The sequence below is a fragment of the Mauremys reevesii genome, linkage group 7 (genome assembly GCF_016161935.1).
Source record: "Mauremys reevesii isolate NIE-2019 linkage group 7, ASM1616193v1, whole genome shotgun sequence".
NCBI classification, from domain to species: domain Eukaryota; kingdom Metazoa; phylum Chordata; order Testudines; family Geoemydidae; genus Mauremys; species Mauremys reevesii.
This window is the reverse complement of record NC_052629.1, coordinates 49,144,877-49,167,559: the sequence shown is the minus strand read 5'-3', so window position 1 is coordinate 49,167,559 and position 22,683 is coordinate 49,144,877. Positions and strand designations below refer to the sequence as shown.

At 35.8% G+C, this 22,683-nt stretch overlaps 1 protein-coding gene across 4 annotated transcripts in view; it reads left to right on the top strand.

Annotated features, from left to right (window-relative positions):
- BICC1 (BicC family RNA binding protein 1) overlaps positions 1-19,954 on the top strand; it is a 222,956-nt gene extending 203,002 nt beyond the window's left edge. For 2 of the 4 annotated variants that reach the window (XM_039482062.1, XM_039482063.1), the window contains 8 exons: positions 1,157-1,313; positions 4,315-4,480; positions 6,656-6,695; positions 7,327-7,481; positions 10,103-10,259; positions 14,049-14,209; positions 15,117-15,216; positions 17,086-17,216. In XM_039482062.1, the coding sequence (XP_039337996.1) occupies positions 1,157-1,313; positions 4,315-4,480; positions 6,656-6,695; positions 7,327-7,481; positions 10,103-10,259; positions 14,049-14,209; positions 15,117-15,216; positions 17,086-17,216 (1,067 nt within the window). Of the gene's footprint in view, positions 1-1,156; positions 1,314-4,314; positions 4,481-6,655; positions 6,696-7,326; positions 7,482-10,102; positions 10,260-14,048; positions 14,210-15,116; positions 15,217-17,085 lie in introns of all 4 variants that reach the window. The other 2 variants (XM_039482061.1, XM_039482060.1) reach the window with 2 other exon arrangements.
- The last annotated feature ends 2,729 nt before the right edge of the window (positions 19,955-22,683 follow it).

The following is a 22,683-nucleotide window of genomic DNA, read 5'->3' as shown; positions in this document are numbered from 1 at the left end:
CAAGGGGGCAAACATTTGGAAGGAGAACAGCTATTTAAGCTAATGGAAAATATTGGCACAAGAACAAATATGTAATAACTGGCCATAAATAAATGTAGCTGGAAATTAAAAGGTTTCTAACCATCAGTGGAATAAGGTTCTGGAACAGAATTCCAATAGTAGTAGAGGGGTGAACAACCTAACTAGTGTTAAAATGGAGCTTGATAAATTAATGACAAGGACTATAGGGCAGAGTTACTTGTGATAGCGGTGGGGGACGGAAACTGGACTTGATGACCCAGGAGATCCTGGCTAGTCCAATGTTCCTGTTTCAATTATTTAATTGATTAATTTAGTTCTTTAGCTCTTAGTATAGTAACTTTCCATTAAAAAAAAATCCACTCTTTAAAAAAAAAGCTATTAAACAAGATTGTGGGGACAGCCTAAATTTCTCTCTAGTGAATACTGACGTCACGCAAAGCTAGTCTGTTCTCTTTTGCTAGGTTCATGGTCATCCTAATAATGACTTGACAAAATTTATATACACCAGTAAAAAAGAAAAATATTTGAGTAGTGAGAATTTAAACCCAAGATATTTGTGTGGTGTTCATTGCAAACGCGATACTAGTTTCCAATGGAGAAATTTTCAACTTGACATGTGGGCTAAGATTTTAGATAGTAACTGGTGATTTTTGGGTGCCTCAAATTTTGATTGCCCAGCTCAAAATACCTTAAAAGCTTCTGGATTTTTAGAAAGTCGTGAATATCCAGGTTCTGATAATCATTCCCCTTAAGATGTTTCAGACTGGTCCCAGAAACTGAAGTCATCCAAAATCACTAGTGACTTTCAACCTTAGGTTAGAAGTTCTGACATTATTTGCTGTGACATGGCTAAAATCCCACATAACTTGAAAAGATACCCCTTTGTTTTATAATACACATACTGTGTGAATGTATGCTCCTAATTCTTTATGCATATATGAAGTATAGTTGTGTGCTTTCTAACTTTGCGAACATTAGTACATCCTTAAATGCTAACCCTTTATATGCCTTTACATGTGAAATAGTTTTAATTCCATGCAAATTATTGCTACTGATTTTCTAAATATACTGTACAGCAATGGTATTGATATGTGAAAGGGTTTTATTTTACAGCTCTTTTTTCTTGGTCTTGTAGGCTGCAATGATGCTTTTGTAGAAGTGGGCATGCCAAGAAGTCCATCACATTCAGCAAATGCCAGTGATTTGAAGCAAATGATGAGTTCTTCCAAACAGTCCTGTACTAAGAGACAAACAGTAGAATTACTACAAGGAACCAAAAACTCTCACTTACAGTATGTTACATTCACGAATATAGAATCACAGAATTTACAGATGAACTGTATATTTAGCGATGGGGTGAGATGGGTGGTTCAGTCATTGATGAATATTGGAGAATTGGTTTAAATCAGACTAATTTTGAACCATATTTAATTTATTAAACTACTATTTGTTTTATAACAATTGTTTTAAATTGTTAATATTGTCAACTTTTTTGACATCTAAGAATTCCTCCCTCTCCATCTGCCTATCAGAAGTCTTTGCTTTCTCCAAGACTGGCTTCTCTGAGAAGCTTTTTGTACATATAGCTCTGTAATATTTTTTGTGTTTTGTAATACCAATAGCTAACTTTAATTTGCTGTGACAAAAAAAGTGCTTGAGATTTGTTTTCTCAGTGAAAAATAATCCTCAGGAAATACTGTTACAGTTTCAAAGCTTGAATAAAGACACAGTTTAAAAACAGAAAATTAGCAATGGAAAAAACCTTTTGAATATTTTTTTCAATGCAGGAGTATTCCTTAGTACCCATATATTGTTTAATGTTTTCTCCAGTGCAGTTTTAAATTACTTAAATGGGTTTTCCACCACTTCTCTTTAGAAACTATTTTTGGATGGTATTGTGCTTTTCAAATTATATTGATTTCAATTAAAACACAGAATATAAAGTGTACAGTGCTATTTTATTTTATTTTATTTTACAAATATTTGCACTGTAAAAATGATAAACAAAAGAAATAGTATTTTTCAGTTCACTTTATACAAGTACTGTATTGAAAACTCTTTATCGTGAAAGTGCAACTTATTAAATGTAGGGTTTTTTTGGTCACATCACTGCACTCAAAAACAAAGCAATGTAAAATTTTAGAGCCTACAAGTCCACTCAGTCCTTCTTTTTCAGACAATCGGTAAGAGAAACAAGTTTGTTTAAATTTAGGAGAGATAATGCTGCCCAGTTCTTAATTACAGTGTCACCTGAAAGTGAGAACAGGTGTTCACATGGCACTGTTGTAGGTGGCATTGCAAAATATTTACTTGTCAGGTGTGTTAATGATTTATATGTCTCTTCATGCTTCAGCCATCATTCCAGAGGACATGCTTCCATGCTGATAACACTAGTTAAAAAAATAATACATTAATTAAATTTCTGACTGAACTCCTCAGGGGAGAATTGTATGTCTCCTGCTGTGTTTTACCTGCGTTCTGCCATATATTCCATGTTATAGCAGTCTCAGATGATGACCCAGCACATGTTGTTCATTTTAAGAACACTTTAACTGTAAATTTGACACAATGCAAAGAAGATACCAATGTGAAATTTCTAAAGATAGCTACAGCACTTGACCCAAGATTTAAGAATCTGAAGTGCCTTCCAAAATCTGAGAGTGACGAGGTGTGGAGCATGCTTTCAGAAGTCTTAAAAGAGCAACTACATAACCCAAACCACCGAAAAAGAAAATCAACCTTCTGCTGGTGGTATCTGACTCAGATTATTAAAATGAACATACTTCAGTCCACACTGCTTTGGATCATTATCGAGCACAACCCATCATCAGCATGGACGCATATCCCCCGGAATGGCGGTTGAAGCATCAAGGGACATATTAATCTTTAGCGCATCTGGCATTCAAATATCTTGCGACACTGGCTACAATAGTGCTATGCAAATGTCCTTTCTCCCTTTCAGGTGACATAGTAAACAAGAAGCAGGCAGCATTATCTCCTCTTAATTGTAAACAAAGTTGTCTGAGTGATTGGCTGAACAAGAAGTAGGACTGATTGGACTTTTATGCTCCGAAGTTTTACATTGTTTTATTTTTGAATGCAGGGGGTTTTTTGTACATAATTCTACATTTGTAAGTTCAACTTTCATGATAAAGAGATTGCACTACAGTACTTATATTAGGTGAATTGAAAAACATTATCTCTTTTGCTTTTTACAGTGCAAATGTGTGTAATAAAAATAAATATGAAATGAGCACTGTACACTTTGTATTCTGTTATAATTTAAATCAATATATTTGACAACGTAGAAAACATCCAAAAATATTTAAATAAATGGTATTCTATTATTGTTTAACAGTGAGATTAATCACGATTAATTTTTTTTAATCGCTTGACAGCCCTAGAAATAATTCCCTCATTCAGCCTAAATTTTATTTTGCTCAGTTAGCTTATTTATTTTGATTTATAACAATGACAGTTGCTTCCACCCAGTAGTCTCAGTGTATATTTATATCATTCTAGTTACTTTGGAACTTCCTAGACAATTCCTGCTGATCAAATTCAAGTATCTAGACTTACTAATTTTAAATATAATTTTTTTTTTTAGTATTCAAAATTCAAGCAGTCTGTCTGGGGTACTTTCCTTGTTAGACATTCTTTAGAAATCTAAAATACAGTTGCTTTTCTGTTCCTCAAAGTAAGCGGGTGACTATAGCTGAAGTTTGATACCAGATGCTTTTGTAAGTAAGTGGGATATAAAGAGGTGGTTTTCCCTTGCCTTGCTTCTGATCACAATTCACTTTATTGACAGTAAGGTGCAAGGCATTTCAGTTTTCTGAGGAGAAGGGGGAACTTGGGGCATTTTCTAAGGCTTCATTTGAAAGTCTTTTTGGGGGGAATTCAAGGGTTTAAGTTCAATTTTGATTCTACTCTGAGAGTAAACTAGATCAACGAAAATATCTGAAGAGGAGAAAAAATGGAATCTTCTGGGGAAAGTATTAATGAAATCCCAGAAAAACATGTAGCGATGGAAAATAAAGAAGTGAGTGTGAAGACACATTATCTTTAGTTAACACAGCAACACGTGTGTCTGAAAAGAAAAGTTGATGCCTTAGAAAATGTTTCTTAGAAATGTAATCTTTGTGTACTGGTTTTTCTTCTAATTTACTACCAACTTTCTAGAGAGAGTAGTTCATTTATTCATTGCACTGAATGTTCATTGTTTAAAATAAGGAGTAGTGATTGAAACCATTATATATAATTCTGAAGAACAACTGACGTTACTTTTTCCAGCACCACAGAGAGATTGCTTTCTGATACTGAGCTGAGTGCTTCTGAAAATCCCGTTGCTGATAAAAAAGCTCCTGGCAGTGAACGAGCAGCGGAGAGGGCAGCAGCTGCCCAACAGAATTCTGAAAGAGTGCTCCTTGCTCCACAGTCATCATATGTAAATATGCAGGTACCTAAATCTAGTGCATTGTTAGCATTGATAAATGTCCAGTGCAAATAATACGAAGTGACTGGCTTGGCTGGCTACATGGCTTTTTCAATATTTGGATTGTAGACATAAGCATTGAACAGTGTTATCCCCTTCAATTTCCTCCCACAACATGGTGCATTTTCAAACTGGTAATGTAAAGCATAAATATGAGCTTACATCTAATGTTAGATAAAGACAAATTAAATTGTATCTAGGAATATGAGAAGGTGCAGAAGTTGCATAGCTATCTTTCTTCTCTCCAACCCTTCTCTCAATTCTTTTAGGCTGAATCCAGTTGCCAGTTGATTATAAGAGTCATTGCCTGATAATAGCAAAAAACAATATGTGTATAAAATGTTTTTCAGACTTTCTTTGTGAGGTTTCTAGGCTTTTTTGGCTGTATGTGGATTTTAGATATTTTGTGACATGATTTGATGGAGAGAATTATGCAGCCTTCTCCAGTAGGCAATCAAATACATTTGTGACTTTTATAGAACTTTCCTATCTGGTTGGACTTATCCAATCACATTCTTGTATATGCACTCCAAAGAAAGTATTGGAGAGCAACAAAACCTGATATTCAAACAAAAAAATCTCCTGAATATTCTTCTCAAAATTCTAATGGAAGAAATGAATAAATGTAATACAAATATAAGCGGGGAATAAACTTCATTTCATAGAAATATAGGTCTGGAAGAGACATCAAGAGGTCATCTAGTACATATCCCTTGCTGAGTAAGAATTAAGTATATGTAGACCATCTGTACAGATGCTTGTCTTACCTATTCTTAAAAACTTCCAGTTACAGGGGTTGTACAAATTCCCAAGATAATCTGTTCCAATAATTAACTATCTTGATACTTAGAAAGATTTTCCTAATATCTAAGCTAAATCTCTCTTGTTCGCTCGGGGTGTGTGTGTGTGTGTACACACGCACATAAAAATGTTACAGCTTTGAGAAGAGACATGTTGTTCATAGAAATGCTACTTGAGACTTTTCAGAAGACATGTCAACATGCATTCGTCTCTTTACATCTGTTAGTGAAATCCTGCCTGTGGCATAGGGTTTGCCTACACAAGGTCATTCACCAGCAGAGCTATATTGGTATAATTATACTGTTATGCTAGTGTAATTCCCTGTGTGGACACTCTTATTTCAGAATAAGAGTGCCTTTTTCCAGTTTAGTTTATTTCACTTTGAAAGTAGTATAAGGCAAAATGGAAAAAAGCTCTTATACCAGAATAAGTGTGTCCACACAGGGGTTATACTGGCATGAAGTTAGCAGTATAGTCATACCAGTATAGTTCTGCTGGTAAATTTATCGCTATAGATGAGCCCTTTACATAGGCCTCTGTGGCAAATAGATAGTCAGTCACTATTTGAGATTCAAAGCGTTCACCTTTACCATGACCAAAGTTCTAGTCTTCCAAGGGAAAAAAAAATCTTTGGATTGTTCCAAAGTCCTGCACAACATCAGATATCCCTTATACAAATCAGACTCCGTAAAATAACGCCTTTTTGTAATGCATATTTGTGTGAACAGATTTACTGATCAGTAATGGAAAAACGAGTGTAAATTACTAAAGAATTGACATCCAAAAATTATATACATTTTTACTCTCATTGTGATGAGCAGTATAACATTTTCCTGTATTACATCAAGATATTTTTCTGAATAAGAGAGTTTAAAATGAAGATGGAAAAGAATCTGATCTGCAAAGGGTATAGTCCAGAGAACTGTGTGCAGAAAAATGCTACTTAGTGTAGTTGTTTAATTATCTGTTTTCCTATTATAATTAGACTTGTTTCTTCTAGAGTTTTAAATACTTAGTCAACAGACAATTCAGAAAAAAGGTCTCAAGTAATGCCTTGTAAAAACACTACCTATGCAGACTTCACATACTGCTACAACTTTACTCACGTGAAAGTGGGAGAGAATAATTTACAGTACTAATTAGGTAGTTTTGAATGAATGTTTTATGTATGTCAGGCTTTCATTGGACTACTGTTACATTGTTGTGCAGTGCTTAACATTCTTCCTAGATGAATTCATGGACCGTGATCAGAATCTTTGTTTTTAGAAAGAGCTGTGTACTGGAATGACATTTAGTTAGAGCAGCAATTAAGAAATTTTGTGTCCCTTTAATTTTTAGGCATTTGACTATGAACAGAAGAAGCTATTAGCAACCAAAGGTATGTGAAGAAACAGTGACTTCTAACATGCATCTGTTTGTCAGTACACTGGTCAAAGAACACTGGTCAAAGCATTTTTCTAAGGTTCAGCTTTGCAGTTTCTATGTGTTTTTAGCTAAAAGGAAAAGTTGATAAGTACAATGAACTCAGTGTATTTATGTTTTGGGGATATTTTGATACCAGTTCATAGAATATTATTAGTACAAATTCAGAAGTTACATGGTATTTACTAGCAGTCTGTATACTACTAATAATGTAACTGTAGATCTGAAACCTTCTGGTACTTGTAATAACCTTGGAGATGAATTTTAACAAGCACATTGCACTCATTTGCCACTTTTGGAAAATGGTTGCTTTTTTCTTTAAACATCATGGACCTGATTCTCTTCACTTCCTTCCGCACAGTGTTTACTACTCTCTAGCTTCAGTGGACTTACTCCTGTCTTACAGTGGTTAAGAAAGGGTGGGAATCAGGCCCTGTTGGGGATCTGAGATGCTGAGAATGTACCGTTCTGTGGATTAATGTGATCCATTTGTGTTCGGAATGTCAATATTTGGCCTGAAAGATGCATTTATCTATCAGTGCACAGAGCTTAATGCTTATAAATGTCTTTTTCTTTGTATTTTTAAGCTATGTTAAAGAAGCCTGTTGTAACAGAAGTGAGAACTCCAACAAATACATGGAGTGGCCTAGGATTCTCCAAATCTATGCCTGCAGAAACCATCAAGGAACTAAGAAGAGCTAATCATGTATCGTACAAGCCGTCCATGACAACTACGTATGAAGTATGTAAAATTACAGAACATTTTAAATATGTTTTCAATAAATTGCATAGGCATTTCTTAAACTTGAATGTTTATATGTTTGTAAAAGTCAATCTTGTAAATGAGATTCTTAACGGCATTAGCACTTGAAGATGCTGCATAATCTCTTCCAGCAAAAAGCTCCTTGTATCTGGGCATACTGGGTATATCAAGTCCGTCCATAGAATAATGGGAAGTCCATTGTTAATCTTCAGTTTTTAAAAAAATCTGTTCCCAACAATTGCTCTTATGGAGCAAATTAAGAACAACACAAGAGTGGGATAATTTTGTTCAGTGCATCAGTAAAGGGAAACAGTATCTTACAACAGTCATTGAAATCTAGCCTAGGTTGGTTGCTATATTTCATGAGATGAAAAAAAAAACAGTTCCTTTAGTATGAAAGTAAACTGTAATAAGCTTGCTGCAGGTCAATAGAGTGAGTCAATAGAGGGGTTGCAGTTCACACTCCCTTTTATCCCTGGGAGTTGCTGAATTGGGATTCACTCCTGTGCAAAGAGAGTGGAACCTCATCCCTTAGGGACTCTGCTGGGAAAGAGTAGCTGTAAACTTCACAGAGAAAGAGCCCTGTCCTCTGCTTAAACTCCATTATTTGTAGTAATTCTGACATTGTTTTGCATTGCATTATGCTGTTGTAACCCTGTCAAGCCCCACCAAAGCCTACCTCTTTATTTCCACCCTCATTCATGTTGTCTAAATTCTAGGTAGGTGGGCTCTTTGGGCAGGGACCTTGACTGATCTGAGAGGCACCTTCCCATACTTCTTCGGGTGCAGTACACATATTAAACCACAATAAAGGTGTGGCGTGGAGCTTTCCCTTTGGCATGCATAAAGCTAACATGTCTTTCAGCTACATGTGGTAGGTTTGCAGTATTGAATGTGTAAGCCAGAAACACACAAGAAGAAAAATGTAAAGCGAAACTCAATGCCAATTTTCTGATAAAATACACTGTTAACATTACTTCTCAGCTATCAGACTGATTTGTCTTTGTATATTTGCTAAGCTGTTTCCCATTTTCTCCAAACCGTTATACGCTCACTGTTTCTACAAGTTTATTAGCAGACGCATTATTCCAGAAGAAAAAGGTTTTATGCCTTAGTCACTTGGAGCCTGACCAGGCACAAACCACATCCTCAGCTCTTTCTACTGCTAAACTCTTATTTTTACAGTGACTCGAGTTCCCAGTTTGGTATGTGCTGTTATGCAAACATCTGGGGAAAATAAAAATCCTAGATCGCTTGTAATATATTCCCTGCTTCCCTTTGGCAGTTTTCAAGACTTTGTTATTTATATCAGAAAACACTGCTGGTCGCTTTACCCCTTACATTTTCATTCTTGATGTGGCCCAGAAGGGATATGCCGAAGAACTGCTCTTCAGTAAATCACAATTGTCTTGATAGCCAGTGCTAACATTTGGGAAGTTCATTTGCAAACTAAGCTATCTGGGCACATTTGTTTCCTCCCTGTGATATTTTACTTTGTGTTTTATTTTCCAGCATTGTTAGCTCACATTTTATTGTATCACAACTTGTAATCACCACCTTGATCAGACATATTGTAGACAGTCTTTTATTTTCTTTTAAAACAGACGTGGATCCTGTCCCTTCCTTCACTCTATATTCACCACACTGTCCACCAACCTAATTTGTCCACCTGGAAAATAGTTCGACTTTTCTTTCGAGTGATGGGAGTTATCCTCTGTCATTTTAAATGTATCAAGGAACAGCTCTATTAAACTCCCATGATCCTCTGTGCTGTTTGTTAGAAAGGGTTGGTGAAGCTGGTGGAACTAAGCAAAATAGTGCTAGTTTAGAAGGCTTACAGGAGTGAGACTGCACAATAGTAAAACGTAATTCCTGTCACTTCTATTCTTTGCTTTGGTCCTGTTCTCATCAACAGTTCCAAGTAACTCATTCACTCATTACACTCTAATGTCTGAGAAGCTCTATAAAAGATAAACTCAAGAAAGGAGGTTTCATCTAGAGCTTTGTGGAAATGTATCCTTTTCCCCAGTCAGGCTCCACCCCATGCATAGTGCATGTATACTGTGACTGCTGTAAAACAAAACAAACACAAAAAAGTCAGCCTTTACCAGCCCTTATCCCATCCAATTCCAGATACTGAAACAGGAATTAACTGCAGCATCTCAGATTCTACTGTCTGGTTAATGTTGGTAATTTCTGACTTATTAATGTAGACAATCAAATTTTTGTGTAGACTGTGATTGGTACTGCGGTAATCTGGGCTACTTGTATGTTACTTAGAGATGCTAGGTAGATAGCTGTGTGAGGAAGAGACCGTAGAAAAAATTTTGTGACAAAAGGTTAAGAATATAGAGCATTTTGATATGAAGCTAATGTTGTTTTTTTAAAGTAACTTCTGCTTAAACTTATTACAAAAACAGCAGTTCTGTCTAAAATGCATAAATTGTAATAATTAGTTGGTTCATATTTAACTGCAGGCAGCATATTTAAAATTGTTGAAAAGCTGCTGTGTTTAACTGGGCTGCTTCAGAGAAACGAACTGTCAAATCACAATGTAATTCTTCTGTTTCTGCAGTAATTTTCCTTGTGGTCTCTTGCAGGGTTCATCAATGTCTCTCTCACGGTCCAGCAGTCGAGAACATTTGGGAAGTGGTAGTGAATCGGATAATTGGAGAGATCGGAATGGTATTGGTCCCTCAGCTCACAGTGAATTTGTCTCATCAATTGGCAGCCCCAAGCGGAAACAAAACAAATCAAGTAAGTAATATCTTGTCAATGCATTTCATCAGGGAATACAATTATGGGACTTGGAAGATTAAGTTTTGCTTTAATCCCGGGGCCCTGAATTTTTTTAAATAATGTTAAGTATTTACCTTAAGGAATTGAAAATAATTATGTTAAAGATTTTTTATGTTTATAAAAGTACAAAGTAAATAAAAAAATCTCTATAATACTACATAAAATGTAAAAAAAACCAAACCAAAAAAACAATTCAAATGTAAAACGTTTAAGGTAAATAATATAGTATAGCCTCTTTTTTTTTTTTTTTTTAAGCTCCCTGCTATCTTACTGTCTTTTCTTTTCTGTGAAAGTTTCTGTGAAAACAGAGTTTGTAAGAGCTCACCCTTGGACGCTCATTCTGTTATGTTATCCAGATACTGCAAAATACTAGCTGAATCTGATGGAGGCTTCCTGATGACTTACAACTTCTTCTAGCTGCCACACTTTGATGAATTTAGAGGCATAATTATATTGATTTTTAAGTAGGGTCACCAATACATTTGGCAGGGCCTAGCAGATTACCTTGGCCACTTGTTTCCTTGGATCCAGCCTGCAAATCTTACAAAGATTTTTTTAAACAGATTTTAAACCAGTTTTCTATGAAAATTGTTTTACACCCAAAATCAGTTTGCAACTAGTCTCAGTCTTCTATGAATAGATTGATCTTATTTTTTTTGCCAGGAGGGAGGAAGGGGTAGAGAAAGAAAGTGAAGAATTGGAGATTTTTATTTATAATAAATTTCATTACTATTGGGGGTGGGGTGGATGAGGACAGAAATATTCTGCTGTTCTTTGTTTTAATTATTTTTGTATTGTGGTTTTCCTTAATCAGTGCTAAAAGGCCTAAGTCCCAGGTTTATTTGATAATACGTTCAGTAAGAATTGCATTTTTAGTTTAACTTAAAGAAGGACATGTTATTGCTCTTTCCTAGCATTTTTAATCATTTACACGGTATTAACACAGTGATGAATTACTGCATATGGTATTTCTACAGTGAACATAATAAAAATGAGCTTAATAGCTTATCTTCAGTATCAAGCTCACCTCATGTCTTGAAGTCAGTTGTTTACACAGGGAGGTCCTAGTGTAATCAGAATGATAAAATAAATGCATTTTTAATCCTTTCTTAAACTTTAATAAGACAGTAGCCTTTCACTCTAAAAGCTGCTCAGTCCATAGAAGCAGTAGCTTCTTTCTTAGAACCTGAAACATCTGCAAAAATGTACTCTTTGTTTTGATTAAAAACTAATCCTTTCTTCCCCACACTTGGCTAATAAGCCTTATATGGTCAATAGGTGACGAAAAGAGTACAATAACTGTGTGTAATCAATTGTGCTGTTTGAGATCTACAAACTTGAAATGTAATTTTAATTCTTCACGTATACTAATAAAATTTAAGAATTTTGACACGTATAAATCTTCTTCAAAAACTTGGGCCCATTTAGTAAAATTATCTAAGGTTCCAACTTACCTTTTCTAAAATACATTCACAGTTCAGTAGATAAGAGAACAAAGAATCTCTGAGTGCTAAAGCTACTTTTTATAGCCAGGTAAATCCTCAGGAGGCAGCAGCCAGTCTAGCCGAGGGAGTCATTTCAACTCGCTCTCCTCACTCTGACATCAGCCCTGGGGGCAGGGCATATGGCCTCCGGAGATAACAGCTCAGTGAAATTAATGGCATATAAAAATAACTATGTTAATGCAAGGGGATATGATTGCACACTTTGCCTGTGAGCTAAACTGCTATGTGCTAGGGTGTGCATCACGTGGATCCGGCTCCTTTGTTACAGGCAACACTGGTACTAATGGACTTTGTTTTCAATTGTTTATAACTTTGCTAAATTTAAATTGTTCAGGCTGAAATTCTCCATGCCAAGTGTCTGCCTCAGGAGCTGTGGGAAGTGAGAGACTAAAAGAGGCAGGAGCATAGGGGATGAATAGAGGCAGGAGCCAAGTTGATGTGTGGGGTGGAGGGGGAATAGAAGTTGTAAGTGGACACAGGATAGTGGGGGCCATGGACAGGAGCAGGGTGTGGAAGTAGCAGTAGATAAGGAAGTAAGAGCAGAAGAGAACTAGGAAGGTATTGCAGGGCCTGGGCAGAAGGATCTATAACACTAATATATTCCTTACAGAACTTACAATTGAACAGAAGATTCTTGAGTCTCATCATTCCTCTGCTATCTAACAAATAGCTGTGAAAGCCACTGGCAATGTGTCTCATTGCCCTCTAGTAGGAGGCCCACATAGAAGATAACAGCCTTCTACTGCTTCCTGTTACTCTTATCAGCTCAAGTGACAGAGGACTATGCTGTGGATCTCCCTGCTCATGACCCATATTGGGGTCAATATAGTTCCACGTGATGGAATTTTTATAACACGTTATGTTCAGAACGCAGCTCCAATCAACTTTAGTTGCAGTTGCGAGTGCTCAGCATGTCTGCAAATCAGATCTCAGGTGTCTGAAATTGGACAGCCAGAAAATGAGAGAGACAAAGTGGCAATGTAAAAATTCTGGTTTACATGACTTGCCCAATTTTCTGCATGTGGCCATTTTGTCTTTCTCATTTTCTGGGTTTTGCGTTTGAGACACCTGGGTCTCTGATTTGCAGAAGTGCTGAGCACTCACAGCAGCAGCTAAAGTTGATAGGAGTTGTGTTTTGAACATTTAAAGTACTATAAATTGTGCTGAAAAATCAGGCACAAGGCTTCTCAAATTGGGCACGCAAAAATAGTTGACACTTTGGGTCTTCATCTTCTGTTTCTTATGTGTAAAATGAGGATAATATAACCACCTCCTCTCATGGGGTAATGTCTGTGAAGCACTAAGATGCTACGATGAAGCCATCATAGAAAAGCCCAGGTAGAAATTAATAATTCTGCATTCAGTGCAGGAATTGGATGGCATGCAGTAAATAAGTGTACATCATGAGACCACATGCTGAATAATGAGGGCAAAAAGAAATATTGAAAAGCTGACCATTCTGTGCACTGAGTAGAAAAAATGGCACGTTAACGTGTAAAGACTATATCATAATTCAGGTACACAAAGGGGACTAAATTAAGTGTATACAACTATAATTGTGCTATTTACTAAGTTTTGAGTGCTTGACTTTGCAACCTTCATGGATTTTTTTAATGTAGTTTTGGGGGATGTGATATTTATTCAGGTAGTCCAAATATTCCCAACTCTACTATTTTAACAAACCTAAAAAAAAAAAGTGGCGTAGTTGCTAGATCACATGGCTATTTTTAGCAGAAGAAACCACAGGATTCCATCCCCAACCAAACCTAAAGGAGATGCTTACATTTGTATGGGGGCTGCGGAGGCAGGGAGGAGGCACATGTGCAGTTGTCTTCTCCAGCATTGGAAAGACTGGGTGGGAAATAGAGACCTGATTCTCTCTCCGCCTTTATGTATATTAAGCTCTGAGCCCCATCCCCATTAAAGTTAATTAAGGTGCAGCCTTAAATACAGCTTAAGTCTTAAATGTGCTTTAAAATACATTCCTGTGTCCTTTTCATTCTCTTACATGCCCTAATCACTAATAACAAGGTATATTCTGAAAACGGCCACTAGAGTTTAATTAACAAAAAGTTCATTTGAAATTCAGCTGGTTTCTACAGATTGCTGTTCTACTAAACAACTGAATGGAATATTCCACTAAACAATAGAATTTGAGGTAATTTGGCAATTAAAACATTTAATTAAAACATGCTGTTTGAAGTGATTGAAACATCAAGTGTTCATCCTTTTTGCCTTTCAGCTGAACATTATCTCAGCAGCAGTAATTACATGGATTGCATTTCCTCGCTGACAGGAAGCAATGGGTGTAACCTGAACAGTTTGTTTAAGGGGTCTGATCTGCCTGAGCTGTTCAGTAAACTCGGTTTGGGCAAATACACTGATGTATTCCAACAACAGGAGGTCAGTCTTTTTAAGAGGCATCTTAGTTTTTGTTGTGTATTTTACAACCCTTTGTATACCTCCTGAGTGAAATCACTGTCTCTCCTAGCTGCAGTATTTTCACTGACAATTCTATCAAAGCTGTTCAGTCCTTCAGTTTAGAAATGACCATTCTCAATCCTTAGTAGACCTGACTAAACAGGTTTCCATTAAATTATCTTGACATATTAATAACAATGAACTTAAGCATGGTGTTTGTTAATAAGGATATTTGTGCGCACACAAGGTGTGTTGTGAAAGGCTATGTCCTTGAATTCACATAAAGGGGGCACTCACCAGTGATCTGCTAGCACACATTCTGTTGTGGTTTATTGCTGTTAATATTAATAGTGTTTGAAATAAACTTTCCTTCTGTAGAGATCAATGATTGGATCTGAGATTCCCATTTACATTTACAGTAATTTGGGAAAATAGACTCTTATGTGTGCAATTAAATATAATTAATCAACATAATCTTACATGCTTCTGTAAAAATTATACCTTTACTTTTTAGTCTTTTTATTTGTCTTAAATACAGAGTACTAAAACAAGTAGTTATCTGTGTAGCCAAGGGTTGCTGCATATATGACAATTCTGATACCTATTTCCCTTTTTTCCTCATTTTTCTGCCATTTTAATTTTAACCAACTGTCATTGATTGGAATTTAGCAATTGTTGGTGTTATAAGCATAATAAAATGAGTTTGTAGAATAAATGTTAAAAAAAAAAGTTGAAGGTAACTTTTTTTTAGAAGCTACCAGCACCACACTTATGGCTAATAGTTTGTGGGAAGTAATTCTCAATACAGGAAGAAAATGGTTGCCTGTAGATGGTGGGTTTGTATGTTGTGTGAATTACCCATTTTAATTTGCTTTGTTTTTGTTCATAGATTGACCTTCAGACCTTCCTTACTCTCACAGATCAAGATTTGAAAGAGCTAGGAATTACTACTTTTGGTGCCAGACGGAAAATGCTGCTTGCAATCTCAGGTAAATTAAAAGCATTTAATATACACATGATTATAAATGTCATGATTTAAAAATATACTGTACTTTTTCCCTTGGTCAGTTGAATTGTTTTGGTTTGCATAGTTATTAGAGCAGTTCAAAGGAATTGTATCTGACAGAGAATCTGACCCACAGAGAGCACATCTTGCCAGCCACTCCTCATAATGAAAAGGCAGTTTTTAAATTTTGAGACACGGTAAGGACTGTATAGCTTCCATACAACAAATGGGATTCCAGCTGCATAGTGTTGTGTTGTACTATTAAAATTAGAGCTGAGCAGAGAAAGGCAATTCCATTTTGCAAAGGATTTCAAAGAAAATTTTCAAAATTCCCTGCAAAAGGGAATAGAGCTTGGCGTCATTGACTCCAAGACAGTCCGTCTGGCACACTGTTCTGAACCTGGAGATCCTGGGAACTCTGCTTACCAAGCAGCAGTAAGATTGAGAACTAAGACTTCCATGCTTCTCATCTCCCTGCTGAGAAGCCAGGAAAGTGAGCTGGTAGGTAAACAGCCAGGTATGCAATGGAAACCTGCCTGACAGGCCTGTCCTAATGTCTGTAGGAACTTCAGCTGAGTTGAACAATCTGTGCGAAACATTTCCATTTCAACAAATGGACAAATTCTGGTGAATTTGTTGGATTTTTTTCCAACCAGCTGTAATTTAAAATGTTTTATATCTTACTACAATAAAGGAAAATCAAAGTACTACTCTTGAAGATACACAACAGGATAGCAATGACCAACTTGAACTTGTTCAAGGGACTGGAATGGCATAAGATTTCATTTCATATTTTGCATAGAATTATGTTTGAGATTCCTGTTTTCCTTGGCAGTGAATCTTTTTACATTCAAGATTGTAAGCTTTCTTCTGATATTTTGTGGATCATGACAGGGTTTTTTTTTAATTTGCTGATGTCATTCATGAATGCATTTCAAATTATGCCTTAAAGAGGGTAAATGAATAATGTATTCAGATGAACAGTAGGAACTCATCAAAAGTCTGTCTGAATCACTGGCAGCAAAGATTATACCTGTAATGGAGAAAATTGTTCACTATAACAAGGGACTGGAAAAAATGCTTTGTATGAGTGATGACTACTGAGAAGTTTATACATAGATCTGAATAATGGCCCCTACACCTATGTTATATTGGAGGTGGCAGGTCCTTTATTATAAAAACATTACTAATGTGTTAAAAATAACCAATCTGCTTTGGGGAAATAATTTTTTCCAACTTCAGTTATTTATAGTCAGTATACATCATGCTCTGTCACATCAGATTATATAATGTTGTGCACAATGCTGCTCAGTATATGATGTGCACATAATGCATTCCTTTTTGTGAAGAATTTGCTGGCTTTGAACAGGATTTTTTAAGCATTCCAGCTGGGATCATTTCATCATTTTTAGGATGGTTTTGCCTTTTTATTTAGAATTTGTGTACAAATGATTCTGGCAAAATATTATCTCTTGAGGCATTATGTTTAATCCTGGAAACCCCTCAAATAAGAGGATTAATTTCAAACTTCACCTGCCTGGAAATAAATATGGCCCCCCACTGCATCAAAGCACTAGCGTGGCACCATCATTAAATTTAGAATTGCAGCAAATTATGACAATTACCCTGTGTTTAGCCTGAACAAGAATTCTTGATAGCATTTCAGGGCATTCTTAGTGTCCTGACCAAATACCAACTCAGGTAATGTCTGCTTCTCTAAACTCTTTGCAATTTTCAGTTGGAGCTATGGTTCCCCACTTCTAATGTAATAATGAAATTGCCTTATTTAGAGTAGTTTTGCTCCTGAATCAGCTCCCAATATTAAAATCCAAATGTGCTGTTTTCCATGTAGAATTGAATAAAAACCGAAGAAAGCTATTTGATCCATCAAATGTACGTGCCTCATTCCTGGAAGGTGGAGCTAGTGGAAGACTGCCACGTCAGTATCACTCGGACCTTGCTAGTGTCAGTGGTCGCTGGTAGCACTAAATTGTGGCTCACAAAGTGAATTATAAAGATGGACTTGCCAATCCTGTGGACAGCTTTCACTGCACACCACCCTCTGCACTTTGGGAGTTTGGGTATCAAGGACCAAAGCATTTTGTCTGCACAAGTACTTGTGCCAAAAAAAAAAAAAAAAAGAACGCGAGAGAGAGAGAAGACACTTGTCTGTCATTGTTCAGAACACCAAATGTGGATTATGTTTTACTCTTGTAGATTGGACAGCATTTGCAATAATAATAATATAGGGTTCTTTGTTTAGTATTTTATTATCTATAACTATAATATATGCACTGAATTTTTACTTTGTTGAATGAAGGAAAAAAGAAGAGCTGGGATGCCAGAGAGCATAACTTTTGGTTTTATCAAGATGGAATTTTCTGGTACTGCTTAAAATAATTATTGAGGTCTTTCTGCACTTTACATGTTCTGTTTTCTTATCCTGTGGGAATTATTTTTCTCTTTCATTTCCATATAAAATATTGTATTGGCACTAATCAAGTTTTGTCAGGTGATCCTGCAATAGTCAAATCTCCTCACTATAATGGTACTAGGAATCAGTCTTCATGTAGATTTTTTTTTTATAAATATCTGAGGAAATGTTCCAAAATCAAACCACTTGCAAGTGGACCAGTCCTGTTATCTCTTTATGAAGCAGCCTAGATCTGCTTACAATGAAACTAGTTCACTGTAACAGATGCAATGAAAGACCAAAATGGACCTTGCAATATTAACCCTTTGCAGTCGTCATATTTAACTGCTGCCTGTAATGCTAAAACTGATTTTAATGGTTCTTTCAAATCAAAGGGCTACTTTTAGTATACTGCCACTAAAGGACATTTATATAAATAAAACTTTTCTTTTTAGATTCTATACACCTACAATATGCATCAGTTTAAACTGAGATCTACTAAATATTTATGGTAGAAAATGAAAGGCATTCATCAAACTAGAGCTTTGGGCCACCAGTTTGATTAAACAGACAACTAATCTAATTTGACAAGACAGCACTGTTGCCATTTATTATGTGAAGCATATTACTTACATGACTATGCATGCAGCAATTAAGCAACATACATGAAATAGCTGTAATAGCATCTCTTTTGTTTAATTTAGATTTGTGATTGTCAGCTATGGAAGTGTTTAAAACTCCAAGATGAACTATTTTTGAAAGAAGTTACATTCAACAAAGAGTCCATGTTATAAATGGCTAGAGCTAACTATTGCATTCTCATACTGTGAAAGTCCAAAAAGTCTGGCAATACTATTTCTGTGTCTTTTCAGATGTCTTGTTATGGATTGATGAAGGGTTCTCATATAATGAAGGAAATCTTAAAGTGCCTCTTTTTCTGCAATGAAATATGAAGTTTCCAAACATTGATTTGTTGAAAAGCGTTCCCCTAGGAAATGTTGTGATTTACTTGTACTGTAATGTATTATTTATGTGCAGTGTACAAGACTTTTAAGATGGATATAAACCACTGTCAAGTGCTCTTAACAGAAGGCATTAGAATAACCATTTACAGTAGTTGGTTTTTATGCAAAAATGGGGTGAGAAATAGTTTTGACACTTTCTGTGTATACATCTTCTAAGGTGAGAAAAAAATCAGTTTATGAGAAATTTGCACACAAAGGGAATTTTTAAGAGGCAATTGCTTTGAGGACTTAGATGATGAAGCAGTAATAAAATGGCCTGTTGCAATTAGCAAAAATTAACTGCTCAGTGTGGGGTTCAGATCCACTTAATGGTGTATAGTGGAATAACTTTCACTGCAAATAAGATAGCAGCTAACTCTTTCAGTGTTTAATGTTCCAGGACAATGCAGTTTTCAAGCACAGAGTTGTAAGCAACAAAGTTGTGCCCAAAGTCTATGAACATATCGGATACTTGTGTATAATTCAGGCACGCTCAACTTTATCAAACAACTATAGGAACTTAAAACGCTGATCCTGGAAATAATTACTCTTCTGCTTATTTTTATACTTGTGAGTAGTCCCATTAACATGAGACTACTTACTTGTTCAAAGTTGAGCACTTGTGGGCTTGCAAGACCTAGGTTTGAAAATCAAGTCTTATATGAACTTGTGTGTTTAGTTTTACATAATATTTTAAAATTAGGTTAAATCTTTAGCAAATCCAGTTAGACATTTACCTACTTAGTTTGTGTAATTTTTTAAGTTTCAACGTTTTACTTCAGCAAAAACTCCACATGTCACTTTCTTTCATTTTTTTCATAAATACATAACCTGCAGTTTGACAGTATTATATCTGAAAGCTGAAATTCTTACAATATTAAGTTGATGTGGTCTTTTGCTGAGCAGTGCTTATATCATCTATTACCAAAGTGAAGAATTTCCCAGTAATAACATTATTTTCAGTAGGGCTGCACACACAAAAAAAACCACACACTGGAAAACATTTTTCTCACTTCTTTTAATTCCATGAAGGGAATATGACAATGCAATATACAGTGTTGTCAGTATTGTATTATGCACAAAATATTTGACTTGCTAGATTAAAATGTTAGTTTTAAATCTGTGCCTTAATAGTGACCAGTTATCTGTAAATATAGAGCAGATACAGATTGTATTTTTTGTGGGTTGTCCTTTTAGTGACTTTTTTAAATGAAAGGTGGAATTAAAAATATTAAAAATGGGAATTTTTTCAAAACTAATCAATTGTTACATGGAAAAAAATAAATGTATGTAACCCCCTGGTATTCTGTTTGGTAAGCTAAATGGTTTTTATTTAAACCCGAGTCCAGATGTGGTTGTATGTTAATGAAACACCAAAACTATTCTCTCCATATTGAAACATGTTTCTTTTCTATATTTTCCCACCATGTTAGCCATTACTGATTGTTCCAGAATTTTTTTATATCATAAATAGTGTTTGTCTCTGGCTTTTAATTCTGAATTCTTTAGAGGACAGTAGTGACTAAACAGGTTGTAGCATGAACTGATTTGAGTTATCTCAAGTCCAGTTCTTAATCAGTTGTTAGCTTATGAGAGCTAGGTTTTAGTTTAGTTTACTTATTTCAGGCACCAACAATTTTAGATCTAGTCACCAGGACTGTTCATTTGTTTCTGCATTATGGCCCTTGTTGTATCCCTGACAATGGAGGAGAGACAGGGCTTGGGTAGTAAGCAGTAGGTATTCTTTATTTGGAATGCTAGACACAACCATTGTAGCTTTCTCTAGCTTGCAGACTGAGGAATATAGCCTTGTTCTGCAGTGTGTTAGTACACAGGGTGCATCTAAGCCCTGGCTCAGATTTCACAAGCATGGAACAGATTACTGACTATACTGCAGTCCTGACTAGGGTTGCTCTTGTCTTTTGAATTGTTTAATTATATTAAGAGAAATTAGCCATGAGGCACATACTAACAGCATTATTATAATATGTAATATTATTTTAGATATGTTTTAATAACCTATATCTCAATCCCAACGACACCCTCTGCAGAATGCACAGGCCCCCAGTGCCCAGACGTGATACAGCCCTACTGTGGGTTGCTAATAGTACAGAATCTTCTGCACACCCTACACATCAGAGTTAATTTAACCTTCTCTTCCTCATCTAATTTCTTTGAATCCTTGACCCCTGGATATGGTTTTACTACAGTAAAGTCAACACTTTTCAGATATTATATTAATACCCCTTAGTGGTACTTTCTAAAATAGGTGTAAGAGGTCACACATATTTGTGTGTAGAGATAAATTGTGTGTATATGTGCATATATATGGTTAATGTTCTCAATGAGTAAAACTTTTGAAAAGGTGCCTATATAATAGAACTTGGGATTCCCTTGGGGAGGTGCTTCCAGTGCTCTCTGCTCAAGAAATAACCTAGGACATGGGTCATAATATATTAACTATATAAAAGCTTCCTTCTCTGATGAACATTTTTATCATCAGTTTCTACAATGTAAATACAAAACAGTTATTATGAAAAATCTGTATGAATTCCTTATTGGATCTATTTCAAAACTAACTCATGCACAAGATGCTATGAACATTTATAAATATGTTCCTTCAGCTTTCTGACTTTCTCCATCATGAAGCTGGGGGAATTTGGACAAAAGTTGGACAGCCCTTGGAAAATTTTCAAAAGGGATTCTCTTGGAATGCTTTGAACTCCAAAAATGTGGAATGAATTTATTCCATACTATTCAGATAGTTAAATCCATACCCCAGAATCAATGGTATAAATTCAGCGATGAACATTTTTGTCTTTATCAAAAACGAAAGCCGTGGTTAAAGCCGTTTAACTTCAAAACTCAGTTCAGACTTAACCATGCTGCTGCTATTGGGGTCTCCTCAATACAGGTAAAGCTCATTTGGTTTTTTAATGTTTTTTTAATTTGTCTCTTTAGAGAGAACCAGCCTTCTGTTGAACAAATTATTGCATTAGAAATACCAGTCGGTACGATGTATTTTAAAGGAAAAAAACCTTACCATTGCAGAAATTATGCAAGTCATGTCTTGTCAATGAGGTGGCAAAATCTGCAGATAATACAAAACTACGCAAGATAGTTAAGTCCAAAGTAAATTGTGAAGAGTTACAAAGGGATCTCAGAAAACTGGGTGATTGGGGAACAAAATGGCAGATGAAACTTTATGTTGATAAATGCAAAGTAATGCACATTGGAAAACATCCCAACTCTACATATGAAATGATGGGGTCTAAATTAGTTGTTACAACTCAAGAAAGAGATCTTGGAGTCATTGTGGATAATTCTCTGAAAACATCCACTCAGTTTGCTGTGGCAGTCAAAAAAGCTAACAGAATGTTGGGAATAATTAAGAAAGGGATAGATAATAAGACAGAAAATATCATAATGCCTTTATATAAATCCATGGTGCTCCCACATTTTGAATACTGCATGCAGATCTGATTATCCCAAGCTCAAAAAAGATATATTGGAATTAGAAAAGGAACAGAAAAGGGCAACAAAAATAATTAGCTTCCATGTGAGGAGAGATTAATAAGACTAGGACTTTTAATCATGGAAAAGAGATGACTATGGGGGGATATGATAGAGGTCTATAAAACCATGACTGGTGTAGAGCAAGTGAATAAGAAAGTGTTATTTACTCCTTCACATAACACAAGAACTAGGGGTCACCCAATGAAATTAATAGGCAGCAGATTTAAAACAAACAAAAGGAAGTATTTCTTCACCCAATGCACAGTCAACCTGTGGAACTCTTTGCCAGAGGATGTTGTGAAGGCCATGACTATAACAGGATTCAAAAAGAACTAGATAAATTCATGGAGGATGAGTCTATCAATGGCTATTAGCCAGGATGGGCAAGGATGCAAAACTATGCTCTGAAGTGTCCCTAGCCTCTGCCAGAATGGGCAACGGGATAGATCACTTGATGTTCATTCTCTCTGAAGCACCTGGCATTGACCACTGTTCAGAGACAGGACACTGGGCTTAG